This window comes from Podarcis pityusensis (genome assembly GCF_964106645.2).
Source record: "Podarcis pityusensis genome assembly, chromosome: Z".
NCBI lineage: Eukaryota > Metazoa > Chordata > Lepidosauria > Squamata > Lacertidae > Podarcis > Podarcis pityusensis.
Window position 1 is genome coordinate 9,980,144 of NC_138044.1, and position 16,383 is coordinate 9,996,526.

At 44.2% G+C, this 16,383-nt stretch overlaps 1 protein-coding gene across 5 annotated transcripts in view; it reads right to left on the reverse strand.

The window, feature by feature from the left end:
• Positions 1–16,383, reverse strand: part of KCNT1 (potassium sodium-activated channel subfamily T member 1) — a 206,683-nt gene that overhangs the window by 70,118 nt on the left and 120,182 nt on the right. For 3 of the 5 annotated variants that reach the window (XM_080990814.1, XM_080990818.1, XM_080990816.1), the window contains 2 exons: positions 5,687–5,766; positions 545–641 (listed from right to left, as the gene is read on the reverse strand). In XM_080990814.1, coding sequence (XP_080846940.1) covers positions 545–641; positions 5,687–5,766 — 177 coding nt within the window. Of the gene's footprint in view, positions 1–544; positions 642–5,686; positions 5,767–16,165; positions 16,208–16,383 lie in introns of all 5 variants that reach the window. The other 2 variants (XM_080990817.1, XM_080990815.1) reach the window with 1 other exon arrangement.

The window sequence follows — 16,383 nt, forward strand, 5'->3', positions numbered from 1 at the left end:
AAAAATAAAATGCCTTTTAGAAACAGTACTCAGGCTACAGGAAGCTACAGCAGGGAGTTAGTATTTCAGAAGACAGCATGTTGCTTTTAATTGAAATAAGCTATGTTAGGAGCCCTTTGGATTGGTGGGGGTTTTTTGGGGGGGGGGATTGTCTTCTGCAACATGCCACTGACACAACAACAGCTTACCAACAGTGAATGCACGCAGGGCCATCTACACATTATTCTACTTGTCCTGTGATGCTACCCCATGTTACCACATTAACGCCATCGGGAGCGGCACTCTTGCATCACAGCATGACAAAGCAGAGACAAAACAAACAAATAAACAAGCCTGGAACATTTGTAGAAGGAAAAGTTTTCGGATTTCAGTAGGTAGTTATGGCACGTGCCCTGAAAGCAGAGTATCTGCCCTGAAACTTTTGCAGCTGCAAAACAATATTGAAAGTGGGATCACACATGGCTGTCCCAGTACCATCATGAACACAAATAATCATGGATGCACAACAAAACGGACATGCTGTGTCAGAGAGAAAGGCTCTCACCATCCTATCTGTTGTGGGTCATCAAGCAGAACACGGACAATGTAAAGGAGGCAGGTAAGTAGCTTCAGGGAGAAGTTGAACAGACGGATTCTCAGACCTGCAGCAAATGGAACAGATGAAAGCTATTGGGTAGCCCTAAAACAAAACACACATAAACCCAAGAGTGCCCCAGACATATTTTTGAGCTTGTGACAACAGCAGACACGTCACTTTCAAGAACCATGGAGCATCCAGAACACAGAACTGTGACAAGCGATGCTAATGCCTTGGAGAAGGAATTTGGCATTACATTAAAATAATTTTAAAATACTGATGTATAATTATAAATTCTCAAAAATGGTATAAAAATAACAGTAAAAGATATAATCAACAAAAACAGAAAGCAACAGTCCAAATAGCACAATATTAGGTTGGGGTATTGGGGGTTGTTGCTGTTTTTGATATTATTTGTTTCAGATCCTATTGTGATTTATGTGGAATTTTAAAAATTTGGTTGTGTACTTCATGATGTTTTATTTATTGCTTGTGACTGCTTTTGTTATGTTTGTAATTATGTGTATTTTATGTTGTAACCCACCTTGTGGGTTAACTATAGAAAGGCAGCATACAAATGAAACTTACACACCACTTGACTGTAATAAGAAACCTCAAAGTGGTTTACAAAAAGGTAAAACAATAAAATCAAGAAAAAGATCACGTCACTTTACCCGAAAATATTGTGCACAGAGCTGCATTGCAAAATTCAGAGAAGTGCAAATTTCAAAAGGTGGCTGGGTTTTGGTTCCTGCACCATTTTGGAAAGTGTATATTAGATGGTCCACCTTTAACTGCAAACTAAATTTAATTTCTCTTCCCCTCCCCTTAATCCAAATACACTGCTCACAATGGGGGTGGGGGAACAAAAAGGGGGGATGTTATCTCCTTATGTTAAAAATGCTTGCTTCTGGGAACATCTGCTTTCAGCAACATTTAAATATCTATTGTCACTTCATCAGGAGAAACAAACACACATAGTAATTTGTGTTGCTTAATATAGTAAAGCTGCCTAAGGATCATTTCTCTGAGCTGTGTTAGCAACAATTGGCCCACCCCCGATAGATCGACTGCCATTTGCCCAAGAGCTTTGTGCTGCACCCATCATTATTTATCATCTTTGTGCTTTAAATAGGCACAAATATGATAAATAAAAGAAGCAGGCATATCAGCTTGTTGAAATTATTCCACACTTCATCTTCTCTGCATGGGGAAAAGTTCAGGACAACTGTTATCAGAACACCCAGAGTAGAGAGCTCTGAGGATATTGCATTAAATTGTTTTTCCACCCTTAATGATATGTTCATTTAAGAAACTAGCAAAATCCTATCCATTAGTTGTAATAGTAGTATTAGCTTTGGTATTATTACAATTTATTGCCTGCCATCAACCTCAACATCCCAGGACAGGTTGTGTTGTCAAAACACAACACCAACATTAAAATACAATATTACACAACATGCAGTAGGGATAGGGATATAAGAGCATAAGATGAGCCCTGGTGGATCAGAATGAGGTCTATGCTAGGTGTGGGGATCTTGTTCAGTCTGAAAGCCACATATCCTGCTGGGGGTCATGTGACAGAGGTGGGTTGGGCCAGAGGTAAAAGCAAGCAACAAATGGAAATTTTACCTTTGTCCACCAGGCTGCTTTCTGCACACCCCTCCCTATCCTCCAAGCAAGAGGCATTGTCAGAGGTCAAGGACACATCCCAGTCAAGCAAAAATACTCAAGGAGCAAAGCAGCCTATAGAGAGGACTGGAGGCAGTAGTGGTGCACCCCATTTCACCACCTGAAGTGAAATGGAAAGGTGGCACCCTGTTCATGAGCCAAATACCAATTCCCCCCTTGCTGCCCCTGCCAAAGCCTTGCTTGCTGGGATTGTGTGGCTTCTGGGTTCCAGGAAGATCTCACAAGAGCCCCATGAGATCTCTCTGGAATCCACTGGAGCTGCTTCCCCAGTTCAGCTGGCGGGGGCATGGCCACAAAGGGGCCTCTTGGTTCCTGCCACTTGAGGCAGCTGCCTCAATCTGCAGGGAAGACTCAAAGGGTTTGGTCTATAAGCTCCCTGTACCCACTGATCCACCACCACAGTCCCTACCCCAGACAATCCACCACCACCATGGACAGGGAGCTTTATTTCAGTTCTGGAGCCTTGCTTAGTAGGAGATGTTATGGCTGAGAAGAAGCACTGGTGGAGGAAGGGAGGGGTGGGGCGAGTGCACCACCCCTGGCACCATCGGGGAGGGAGGTACCATTGTGGCCACCCCCCAAAGCGCCACCCCCCACTGTGCTGGGTGCCACGTCCCCACAGTCAGTGCCACACCCCCACGGGCGGCATGCCACGCCCCCGGGACATGCGTCACACCCCCGGGATGCATGCCAGCCATGTCCCCGTCTGCTCTCCATCCCCGGTACCAGATCATGCAACTTCGCCACCGAGAAGCAGTAGGTATAATAATGGTTCAGTGCCCCCTCTCATTTACTGATCCTTCCCACTAATCCCCTCCTTTCCATCCGCACACTAGCATAATGAGGCAAAACTGAGTTTGTGGAGTTTTTCCTGAAGCATCAATGTGCTCCTTCATCAAGTTCCCATTATCTCTGCCTAGAAGGAAGACTGTGATTCTAGGGAAGGCACATCAAAGAGCCCTGCCCCACACCTTTAAAAGTGCTTTGGTCAGATTTCTACTAAAATTGAATACGAATTTGCAAGAAGGGTTCCACCCTCCTACGCAAAACTGGGAGCTTCCTCTCCCCAAACCTAAAACGAAGAAGAATCTTGCTTCTATGGAGATTGGAAAGGGCTCAGAAAATCAGTCATCTGGACATACGACGCTGTAGCATTTGCAACCAATAGATGGAGCCATTGTTGTCCCGAAGCAGCACTCCAGAGAAGACCTACCCTTATTTGTAAAAGGAAAAGGCTTCAGATGTGAGCAAAGCTGTATTAACAACAATTGATGGCTCAAGTTCAGAAGCAGAAATGTGTGAAAACAGATGAATCACGCTCCACATTAAATGATCTGTTACTTCCACCAGCTGTTAAATCACCACCGTTGCAACCCACAATATAAATCAAATAGATCAGCATGGTCAGTTCAAGCCCAGCTATGGCAGGATATGAGGGAGGGGTGGGATCTGAAATCACTTTTGCATGCTTAAAAAGCTGTTGGGTGCTTAGTGTCCTCTCTGTACGCCCTGTAGGAGTCACTAGCAATCTTCACTTATGCTGGCACCAGAGTCTGCTTTGTGTCTTGCAGCAAAATATAGACACCCTGTGCACTCACTCCCCAGCTCATCCATCCCAACTGTCCTCATTTATCGGAGACAATCCCTATTTTCAATCAATCAAATTCTAGTATTATGATCTCAAATCAGCCACTAGAATAAAGTGAACCACATGGAATTTTACAGTTTACAGGCAAAAGACTCTTTGGGATTAACAAAAAGCTAGGATATGAGTGTGCATCATCACACATTCACAAACACACTATAGTGAATTACTGAGGACTAGAATGGTTGGCAGAGAGCTTTAATCATCAGGTTCCTAGCAATGCCGGATTTTGCCACATGGATGGTGATTTTGTTAGTGGAGTCTGTCAAAGGGAAGGAAGTGTAAAAATTATCTGGTCTCCCTGGGAATTTTATTAAAATAGGTGTGATGTATAAGTAGCAAATGTCCTTATAGTATAAGCAGTAGAGTAAAACATGCTTTACTATTTCAATGCTGGATTGAAAGAAGCAGACATGCTGGTTATACGGAATGTGTGAGTATTTCCCTTCCAGCAAAGCTGATAGCAAGGCATTAAAACAGGCCAAAGTGAAAGTTCTGTGGTATTTGGAAATTTCAAGTATATAAGATAATCAGCGAGTGCTGTTTTTGCTACAGTTTCCAGCTGCCAGTTCCCAGTTATTTTGAAGCTTGTTCCTGGGTAAACATTGCTACCCAATATTTATTTTATTTATTAAACATTTTTACAAACCACTTCATAGCATAGAGTCATCAAGACACGGGCAAAACAGAATGAAAAACTGAAATACAAGCTCTAAGAACAATAAAGTCAATTAGGCAACATCTGGAAGAGTAAAATCTAATTATAAATCATTGGAAGCATTTCATCAAATATTTCATAAACAGGAAGGGAAAGCCTTCCATACACACACACGCAAGCCCTACCACCCAATTATTTATTTCATTTTTAAATCACTTCCTATAAAGCATCTCAAAGTAATATCACAATCTCTCTCTCTCTCTCTCACACACACACACAACATTAAAACAACTGCATATATAAAAACAATGAAAGGAAACATCACATATAACAAAACAATCACATTTATTAAAACCATTGCATATGTAGAACAACTTCAAGTAAACTTGGATACCAGGTGGTATAAAGATCTCCACTATCAACAGTCCTTCTAGCAGGCACCGAGAAGACAAAAAAATATGCCCCCTGTCTGATGTGCAATGGGAAGGAGTTCAATGTTTGACCTGGAATGCAAAACTGGAGGTACCTGCATTTTTAAAAGCTGGGTTAATAAGCTGTTTTCCATAGTGACAAGTGCCCATTGGGACCAGTGGGCAGAAGGCAGGGAGCCAAATTGTATATGGCACCAGAGCCAATGAGAGGCAGAGCCAACTCTGTCTAGTCTTGTCCTCTGACATCCTCCTCCCTGCTGAGCAAGGGCAACACTTGAGACTAAGGAGGAGGAAGTTAGCAGGCAGGGCCACCCCCTGGACTGGATGCAAGTAGGAAGGGAGGCAGGTGGAAGTGGCTGAGGGCAGAATAAGGTCATGGGACAAAGCCCCATTTGCCCTATGGACCAGCCTCCATTGGTTCAGTACCCCATCCACACCCTTAGTTCTCCTACAGCACTTCTCATACTGTGCGCTAGGGCCCACAAGGAGGCTACAGAGTGGTTTTTCAGGGTTAGGTTTTTGCTGCCCCAGATGCCCCCTACCACCATCACCCCACACAGAGAAGACTGGCTGCCTTGAATTCAGCATGAGTACACTGAAGTATATAGATTGCCTCACATCAAGTATTTTAGTAGTTCTAAACCCATATACACAAAGCAGAACCCAATGGTGCAAACACTTACTTGATCTTTGGTTTTTGATGAAGAACAGCTTGAGGCGCTCCTTAAACGTGTTTTCATTCACATAAAACTCCACTTGGACCCTGCCAAGTGAGAAAGAAGCACATGAGGGGTTATCCAGAGCTCTTACAATATCACTACGACTGAGTTGACACTACAGTAGGGTTGGGTTGCCATACGTCTGGACATGCGCTCTGTTGGGGGGGGGCTACATGTCCATCCAGACAACCGTGGGGTGAAAGGGTGTCCCCAAAAGCTCAACAACTTTATGTGTCCAGCACCCCTACACTACAACCTATCTGCAATTGCTGTGCAATGGCTAGTTTCGAGGGAAACAGATTGACCTTCCCTCCCTCCCCCTTCCATTTATTTATTTATTTGGGGGAAAGAGATGGGGCCTTATGAACAAATTTGTCTCTGGAAAACTAGACACACATGCAACCTCTGCTGGTTCTCTTGCAATGACCACACTGGTGACAGTGTGGCAACTCTCCCACTGAGTTTGCTGTTAGTATCGAGGGAATGATACGGACATTTCAGTGTTACATGCAAAATCTAAATAAGAGATGCTGCATTAAGAAGACCTGAAAAGCCCTGCTGGATCAGTCTGAAGGCCCATCTAGTCCAGCAACCTCCACAGTGGCCAACCAGTGCTCCAATGGGAAGCCCGCAAGCAAGACCTGAATGCAACTTTCCCCACTTCTGATTCCCAGCAATTGGCATTCAGAAGCAGACTGTCTCTGAAAGTGGGCGAGAACATAGCCATTGTGGCTAGTATCCATTGATATCCTTATTAATATCCCCTACGAATTTGTCTAATCCTCTTCAAAAGCCACTGCAAGTCGGTAGCCATCACTGTTTCTCGTGGGTGCCAATTCCACAGCTTTGTGAAGAAGTATTCCCCCCTCCCTGCCCTGAACCTCCCAAAACTCAGTTTCATTGGATGTCTCTAAGTTATATTTATTATGAGAAAGGGAGAAGTTTCTCCACACCCTTGCCTAATCTTATAGCACTGAAACACAGGGTCCTTACAACTTGCAAACATTTTCTCATAGGGTCACCAGGGACCAGACGTTGTTCCTTCATGATGGCTAGCTACATGCAGCTCCAGGGCTATCAAGTGGCCACCCCTCCTTTGCACCAAACTTTATATACACACACACATTTACAAATTTAACAGGGGGAAAATAAAGTTACACCATCAGCTCACATTAGCAATAAGAATTCATCGCTCCTAATTTCCACACATATATAAGCAGCCCAAAAATCCAAAAAGATACCCCCACGAGAGCGTTGAGTATATGATACAGAAAGCACAACAATATCATACTTTGCACCAGATTTTTCAGTTTCTGCACAGTGGCCAATGAGAACTATTTTTGTGTTTTTTGGCAGAGAGCCAAAAGCTTGGCGTTGACACTTTTCTTTTAAACCTTTGGTCTTATTTAGAAGATAAATAATTGCCATCCTTACTTATTGCAGTTGTTTTTAAAAAAATGTCTTAAAAACAAACAGCAATTCCATTTTATTCAAGCAAGAAGCATCTCATTAGTTACAACCAGTGCTTTTTTCGGGAGGGGGGGGAGCAAGAGTGCACATACCCCTAAACATTTTGTGAATCTGAGCTTGGCCTCATTGAGGGGCAGTATTTCAATATGAGTAGGGAAATGAGAATACCCCCTAAACATTTTTTTTGGGGGGGGGGAGCACTGGTTACAACCAACATCTAAACACATCAAACACTAAAAATAAATCAACAATCATTGTTTATGTAGCAGGCTGAGAAGGAGTGGAGAGAGTGGAGGTGAGAGATAAGAGAGAGTCCCAGACAGTTCAAGCATATTTTGTGTTGCTCCCCCAAACATACATACTCACTGTCCCCCTGGTCCTGAGCAGCTGAGAATGGTTACCTTTTGATCCCTTGAAAAGTACAAGAAGCTGAAGGAGGAAGTTGGAAGAGGCTTTCTTTCCCACTTCCTTTGTCAGCTCTATGTACTTTTCAAGGCTCCTGTTAGTTCTACTGAGAGTGGAGAGGGGGTGTGATGCCCACAGTACCAGCTCAGAGAGGCAAACAAGAGAGTCTGAGACACTTCAAATGTTCATGTAAGCTGTGACCCTCCAGCTGTTGCTGCACTTCAACTCCCATTAGTTAGCATGGTCATGACCATAGATACTTCTGATCAATGCATTCATGTTGGGAAGCATCCTTTGAAAACCAAACAACCATTTTGAGCACACATCAATTGCTGTTCTCCCTTTGTTACACTTTACCTTGGAGTACCTCAGGAGGGAGGAGACAGTATTCTGTCACAGCTACCGCTCAGCAGATTTACATTTGTCAGTCTGCAAGTGTTAAAACAGTAAAAAAGTAAAGGACCCCTGACAGTTAAGTCCAGTCGCATACGACTCTGGGGTTGCAGTGCTCATCTCGCTTTACTGGCCGAGGGAGCTGGCATTTGTCCGCAGACAGTTTTTCCGGGTCATGTGGCCAGCATGACTAAGCCGTTTCTGACGAAAGCAGAGCAGCGCATGGAAATGCCGTTTACCTTCCCACCGGAGCAGTACCTATTTATCTACTTGCACTTTTGGGCATGCTTTCCAACTGCTAGGTTGGCAGGAGCTGGGACTGAACAACGGGAGCTCATCCCGTCACGGGAATTCGAACCGCCGACCTTCCGATTGGCAAGCCAGTGGTTTACACCACAGCGCCACCCATTCACCTCCATGAAAAACATTTGTAATAATAATGGAGAACCCAAAACAAATGAATCCATCTCAGCTTTCAGATGGGTGGCTGATTGATGGATGGGTCCACAGGGCACTATGAAAGTACTAAAGATGGATCGAAGCAAAGGACACTGGTCATCTAGGCTACAGACTCATAGGTCAGCTCTTATACCAAGTTTCACATTCCTGGCTTCCACCAAAGAATGCTGTAGTTTGATAAGGAAGCTGAGCAGAGTTGGCACCAGGGTTCAGAATCACTGGGCACATGCTAATGTCCACATTCCCACAGTGGGTTCTGCTGATCCTGCTGCTCTTCCTCCCTGAGTCAGTGTTAATCTCTTGCCGTACACTGGCTGTAACAGATGACAGGTGATGATGCAGCTTCCTGTTGAAAGCAGAGTTTGTTGACATGACTGATCAGCTGAGCAGTGACATCCACATATCACTAAACCTTTGTCCGCATGGTTTGTTATCAAACTGCCTGGGCAAAAGAAGCTCTTGACATCATAGTGGTGCCCAGGGCCATTTTACCCATAGGTGCTAGGGGTGCGGGGCACCCGGGCACCAGGCCGAGAGTCCGGGGCCCGAGAGTTGAGTCCAGGGAAGAGCCCGCCCATTGGTCAGAGCGCCACGCCAGGCTCTTCTGCTGCAGGTGGTTCTGCGCCGTGAGTTCATGGGTGACTGAGCCAGTAAGACGCTGAGGCGGCTGGCCGGCCAGCCCTGTCCTCCTGTGCACTTGGGACTGGGCAACCTGGGGAGGGGCACCAGGCGGATCTTTGCATCCCGGCGCCACATATGCTTAAGACAGCCCTGGTGGTGCCAGTTGACTGACAAATGGGTTACCCTGGCTATGGGCCAAAATGGTCCGAAGAGATTAGGGAAAGTAAAGATCTGGTCCGCTGACTGCGAAATGTTCTGCAGTCCTGCACAAGAGACTATTTGCTCAGATAGAGCGGTGATGTTGAAGCAATGGTTTTCTAGGGTCTGGTGGGCTGGGAGTCACCTAATAGAATGCTCAGACAAGCTGGCATGGCAGCCTAGAGGGTGCCTTCCAAAGCAGGTCTCATTATGCCAGTCTTGCTGTAGAAAGAGGGTGTTGGAGGTAAGACAACCAAATCCTGACTTCTGGAAGCCCCAGCTCAAGAAAGCCACCCAGTGGTTAGAGCGCTGGACTAGGCCAGAGGTGAAGGGCCCCTTTTCATCCCAGGAGCTACATCCCAACACAGACAACCTTTGGGGGGCTACATGTTGGTAGTGAGCATGTCCTGAGACAAAAAGTGCAGAGCAACAAATGTTATTTTTACCTTTGCATAGCAGGCTATGTTTTAGCCATGCACAATCCAGAGATTTTTACCAGGGCTATGCATGCCTCCCTTGATCTGATTTGGAGCCCAATCCAGGGCAGACCCAGATCAGAGCCTTGAAAACAGTTTTGGGGGCTTACACAGTATTTAACTAGCATTCTGGAGCCCTTTTGACAGCCCCAGATCACTGGAGATGGACCTGATCTGATCCAATATGACCAAGGGCAGCCTCAACCTGCTCCAGCCAAATCTCAGGTTGACCTGAATTGGCCCGATTCAGTTTGGGATCCATAATTTGGTCAGAGCCCTAGTTTCTGTGCACACACACACATACCGCTTTCCATTCTGGCCTGTAAGAGGCATTATTATAGTACAGAGCAAATTCCAGTCAGGCAAAATGAGTCAAGGGGGTGAGAGGTAGGAATGGGTGATCTTGTGCCAGTTCTGTCTCTCAGCCTAACCTAATCTCCATATTGTTGTGAGGATAAAAATGGAAAGGGGGAAAGCCATGTACATCACCTCCAGCTGCTCAAAGGAAAGATGCAATACAAATGTAGCCATGAATAAAATACATGAGAACCCACCCCTGTCTTGCATTAGCTAACAAAACATAATTCTACTGATGATACCCATAAAATACATTTGCTTGCACCGCAATCTGTGCAGGGAGAGAACACATAGTTCCCAGCATTTATCCAGGGTGTAATTTCCTAGGGATGAAGAGTGCTGGATACTGTGGAGTCTTGAGGATATATGATTTTATTTACACATATCTGCAACCTGAGAATAAGATGGAAGAGCTTACAGAAAACACTTCAACAGAACTTGCTTCCTCATTAGGTTTCTAGGAGGGGTTCCCAAGGCCATAGCTTTGGATTCAGCACACAGCAAGACAAGCTTCTGTGCCTCTTTTCCAACTGCCATCTTCAGCCCAGACAAATGTCAAGCTCTTGTTCACCTGCCTTCATGATGATGTGGTCTCCAGCCAGGTAAGCTGTTAGGAGAAAGTCTCACCTCCTCCTTTTGGAAGCACTGTCAACGTGTATGACAACATGACCAGCTCTTTGGACATGTAAACAAGGTGATTACAGGCCTGCTCAGAGACAGTGACTTAGCAAAGAGACTGCTTTGGCCAATCCAGCAGTCTCTTCTACTACAAACTTTGTTTAGTTGTTTAGTCGTGTCTGACTCTTTGTGACCCCATGGACCAGAGCACGCCAGGCACTCCTGTCTTCCACTGCCTCCCGCAGTTTGGTCAGACTCATGTTTGTAGTTTCGAGAACACCGTCCAACCATCTCGTCCTCTGTCGTCCCCTTCTCCTTGTGCCCTAAATCTTTCCCAACAACTACAAACTACAACCTTACAAATATGAATTCACAACCTTGGTTGGGACCCAGAGACTTGATCCAACTCAACGCTGCCACCCCCAGTCCTATAGCAACACGAGCAGCTGTGCCAGCAGCTCAAACCTTAAACTGCTGGTGAGAAAAGATAGGAAAGAAAAGAAAAGAGCTATAAAAGGAGTCATTTAATGAAGTGCTCAGAGATGACCAGCTGTTGGGAAGGAGCCAGCAGAAGGGATCCAAAATCCTTTCCTTCAGCTATGATTTATTTGTATGGCAAGAGAAAAATATCTGAGGAGTGCGGGGGGGGGGGGGAGGGAGAATAAAAGCAAGGTGGTTTTTTGTTCCTGGTTTTTGGGTGTGTTTTTTTTGCATATACACACATGGCTGGGTAGGAAAGCGAAGAGAGGAATGCTTGCGGTAAACAATGTTTACATCTATTTACAATTATGCCCCCCCCATCCCACCTCTATCATTCAATAAGGATGCTATGTGAACTGCCTCCCCCTCCTTTAAATGGCATTGGGGCAAGCTGGGGAGGGAATAGGCAAGAGGGTGGGTGACGTGTTAAGAAGAGAGGGCTGGTCAAGGGAGTTAATGGGAAGTTAACAAAGGGGGAGGCAGTGTTGGTGAGCAGAGCAAGCAGGAGTGACAGTCCTTTCTCTCTCTCTCTCTCTCTCTCTCTCTCTGTGTGTGTGTGTGTGTGTAGATTGATAGGTCAATAGATCAATAGATCAATAAATAGATATGGGAGAGATTTAACATGAAAATGATAACATGAGCATCTGTGAGCATGTACATGCCTGGCTGGCCAGTTCCTAACTATAACATCTTTTGGAAAATGAGGTAGGAAGGTAGGAAATGACCAGTATTGGCCCCCGGATGCCCTGATCTGCTCCTGTTGGCCCTGGTGCTGATGAGGGACTTTTATGCTGATGCCCTCTCGGTAGTCAGTTGGAGGCCTTGCCCCAGGCTGTGCCACTTGGATTAACCGTAGATCATCACAACAGGGGGGAAAAGGAAATATGTTCATTATATAATGAATGAGGTGAGGAACAAAAGAAACCCACTTAAGGATAAATGGATTCAAAAATGAAAATCTAGCAATCACCCCAAGAAATAAAATCATTGCTAAGTACAATTCAACAAGTTACATATCTAAATTTAAAACCCCATTACAGGATTTGTTTTTATCAGTAACTACTAAAAAGAACAAGAAAGGAAATGTACAAAGCCAAGTAAAAACTAATTGAAACAACTAAATCAGGGGAGTCTTTTACATCTGCCATATATGCCAGCAACCCGTCTTTATATCCTGACATCCTTACTAAAGAGCATAAAGTATATCTCACTGGTGGAGAATCTGCAGTCCTTCCTCTGACGCTGTTGTACTCCAACTCCTATCCGTCCCACTCGGCATGGCCAGTGGTCAAGGGTGATGCATCTTGGAATCCAGAAACTTCTGGAGGGCAACGCAAGTTCTCTACCCATGGTCAGTATTTTGACTAATCAGTACAATAATAACAACAACAGATCAGCATGAATTTTCTGCTCCAAAGCCTTGTGTGTAAACAAAAAGATTACACCAATGGTAAGGGATGTTCCTTGATACTAAAAAGAAAGTCATGCCCTCTGAGAATTATTATTAAGCCAGCATCTCTCCTCCTTAATTCTGAAAGCTTGGGTGCCTTCCAAATGTTCCAGGCCTGCCCCACATTTTCAGTCTGCAGCGCCTGAACTGCAGACTCAAATAGAAATAATGCCACGTGACATATTTTTTAAACAAATGCACCAAGAGTCAAGAACACAAACTGCAAATGTTTTGAATGCAATTGGAATCATAAGAGCATAAGAACACACCCACACACCCACACACACATCCATGCAATGGAGGTAAAATCAGTTCTAGACTACATGAGGTGCCCCTTAGGGAAAAACTATCATACCTGTGTGTTTTCCTCTGCAGAACAAAAATGGGTGAGGTTTTTATTACCAGGAAATCGGCAGAGGGGAAAAGGGTTAATATTTCCCCCCATTGTACTGCGATCCTATCATATTCAAGCCCTCCATCCCAGGTTGCTATTAAAAGTTCTATCACCTCTGTTGCAGACAGTACATAAACTGCAGAAAATCAGAGGGTGATCATTCTTAGCTATTGTTTTTAGAAGCCTACCAGGGTTTGGGAGGTGGATGTGATTTGGCTAAAGTTGTTAGGCTCATGGATTTCATTAAGGGCCTTTCTACTTTTTCCTCCATATAATTACATGGCCTGCCCTGGACACAATAGAATTAAACATGCTGGTATTTTCAGCACCACAGATAGTTCCAAGTGAGCGAACTGTTCCAAGGAAGGCTGAGAGCGAACTGGGAACTTACCGTACAAGTCTCTGCTTCCAGTGTTGCTGAACTGATAGTTCCTTCCAACCTCCCCATGAAAATGGAACCCAGGTGGATACTCTGAGAGGGAGAACTAGCAGATTGAAGGATTCCCCTACTGTGTAAACTCCCTGACCAGATATTCAACTTTCAGAACCCTTAGACCCTTCTGCTTTTAATGCTACAAAGAACTAGTTCTGACTGTGAGGGCACAGCTCTCAGACCCTGATAGACAAGGTGGGGAACCTGTGGCCCTGTAGATTAACCATTGGCTAGGGATTGGTAGGAGTTGCCATCCTACCGCATCAGGAGAGCTGCAGGTTCCCCACTTCTGATAGGCTAGAACAGGGATGGAGAACCTGTGGACCTTTAAATATTGATGGGCCATTGGCCCGGGGCTGATGGGAGTTGTAGTCTCAGGCACTCATAGGAAACTGGAAGAAGCTGATATGCCCATGGAGGAGACTGATGAGGCCGCTTGAAAATGACGAGTCCAGAGCAGCATTTATTTCAAGTAACTGGTAACTGTCTGAAGTCCCTTGCCATATAGCCACATCACCACCAATTTTGTTGAGGACTTCCTTGTAAGTAAAAAATGACACATCATTGTCAAGCCACATGCAAGGAGCCACATGCAGCAACATAATTATCCCCAGCATTTGATGAATTTATTGGACAATATTAAATCAATGAATCCCCAGATCTATTTAACAAGTGCTACTTTCATAAATGGAAGTGGTGTCATCTGTTCTCCAGCAGTTAATTGCAAACAGCTGCTTTCTCTGGGGATGCAATACAGGTATACAGCAACAGCAGGCACTAGTCTTTTCAGATTCGGGGCCCATGTTAAACCACAATCTGCAAGAGATTGTACCTGGGACTTTTTGCATGCAAAGCAGATTTTCTATCACTGAGCTACAGCCTGTTCCTTTTAAAGAACATAGGAAGCTGTCTTATACCAAGTCAAAACATTGCCCTATTTTGCTCACTATTGTCTCTCCCAATCCTACCTGGTGATGCCAGGGACTGAACCTGAGAACTTCTGCATGCAGAGCAGATGCTCCACCACTATGCTACTCTTATGCTCATTTTAGAACATACCCGCATGCCTGAAAGAAGGAGTCAGAGATATGTAAAGTGGCTGGTCTGATGATCCAACAGACTAACTCCACTTTCAGAACTGATTTCCCTGAGATGAAATGTATTTGAGAGACCATGGTCCCAGTTTCTCTTATATATTTTTTACTTGCTGGGGCTTCAGTCAAAACCTGCAGGCTGAAATTGTTGATGCTTAGTATATATATCACAGTGCAGTACAGACACGAGCAGTCTGGCAAGACAGCTGGTTGAAAGAATACGAGCTTAAGGTTTATTACTCCTGGCAAACAAAGCCATTCTAAGTACAAGCTTTTATGAGGAAAAAATGGAGTCATGCCTTATGGCACTAACATTAAAGAAGCAGCGGGAAGGAAGTAAAGCCTGAGAGCCAAAACAATCCACATAACCACATGGTGTCTGAAGAAGTGTGCATGCACACGAAAGCTTATACCCAGAACAAACTTAGTTGGTCTCTAGGGTGCTACTGGACAATTTTTTTAATTTTTTAAAATTTAAATCCACATACAGTTACTCAAGAAGGAGCCAGTGAGGGAAGAATAGGTTGTCTTTCTGTCAGGTAAATTATTGCAAGTGTTGTTGCTTCACTCCCAACAGAAATAACTCCATCTTGAGGGACCATCTGAGAAATGTCCATTGTGGCTGCTGAAAAAGTGCTTGCCTGTGATGTTGAATCTCCATAGGCTGGGGATCTATGTTCTCTGAGACACAGAGTTATATATTCCTTGCCAGCCCTGACAGTGAGCAGGGAAAACACACAAATTCTTTCTTACATAATGAATGTAGGCTAATGACTCGTGTGGTATAAAGCAGAGAGTTATAGAGGAAAAGTCACTGAAGATACAGAAAGAAAGAAAAATTGCTGATGGGAGCATTCTCAGGAAAAACTGAGAGAACATCTACAGTCTGTTTTATGTAAGTTTAGCCAACATGGCTTCCCCCAAAGAACCCTGGGAACTGTAGTCTGGTGATACACTCAGAGTTCATTAGTGATCTTGAAATCTTTTCCACATCATAGAACTAAAGTTGGCAGAGTCCCCCAGGGAGAGGAAATGGGAGTTTGTTTACTTAGCAAGATTTCTATAACGATCAACAAACAAACCTCTAAGCAAGTTTACATGAAACAATATGAAATACTCATTAAAGAAATGCTGATTTAATCAACAGTCTTTGAAAACAACTAGACATAACAAAGTTATCAAAATGTAAGATAAAAGCAACTGTTTAAAAAACAAATATATATAATAAGATTACATGTCTGAATAGGCTGACCTAAAGAAAAAAGTTTTCAGCGGGTGTTGAAAGTGATACAATGAAGTGACTGCCTAATATTAACAAGCAAGAACTCCCAGAGAGTAGGCAATTCCACGTGAAAGATCCATTCCTCACATGCATAGAACAGATGTTACATAACACTTGTAAAAGCCCCAGTTCTGGTTTTAATTGTTTGAAACCAATTTAAGATTGTGGCCCCCTGCTTAAAAACTGCTCACATTCTTCCACTTCCACTCACAATCCTCGGTAAATAACCTTAAGAAGAATAGAATGTAAATGAGTTTCTCAAATCAGAGTACTGTTGCCATCTTGAAGCACATGCAGTTTGGAGCTCACTTACTGTGACAGGGAGGAATCCATACTGAAATCTTCGGTATGTGGCCTACAGACATGGGGCAAAAGGAGCGTTAACAGGTCAAGCACACATCAACAGAACATTCAGAGGGTTACTGGACACAACTGATGGAACTAGACAGGATGGAGTGGTACAAAAGTCTATTGGCACTGGAAGACAGGGCATATTTCTACCTTCCTACCATACCACCCAGATGACCAAGG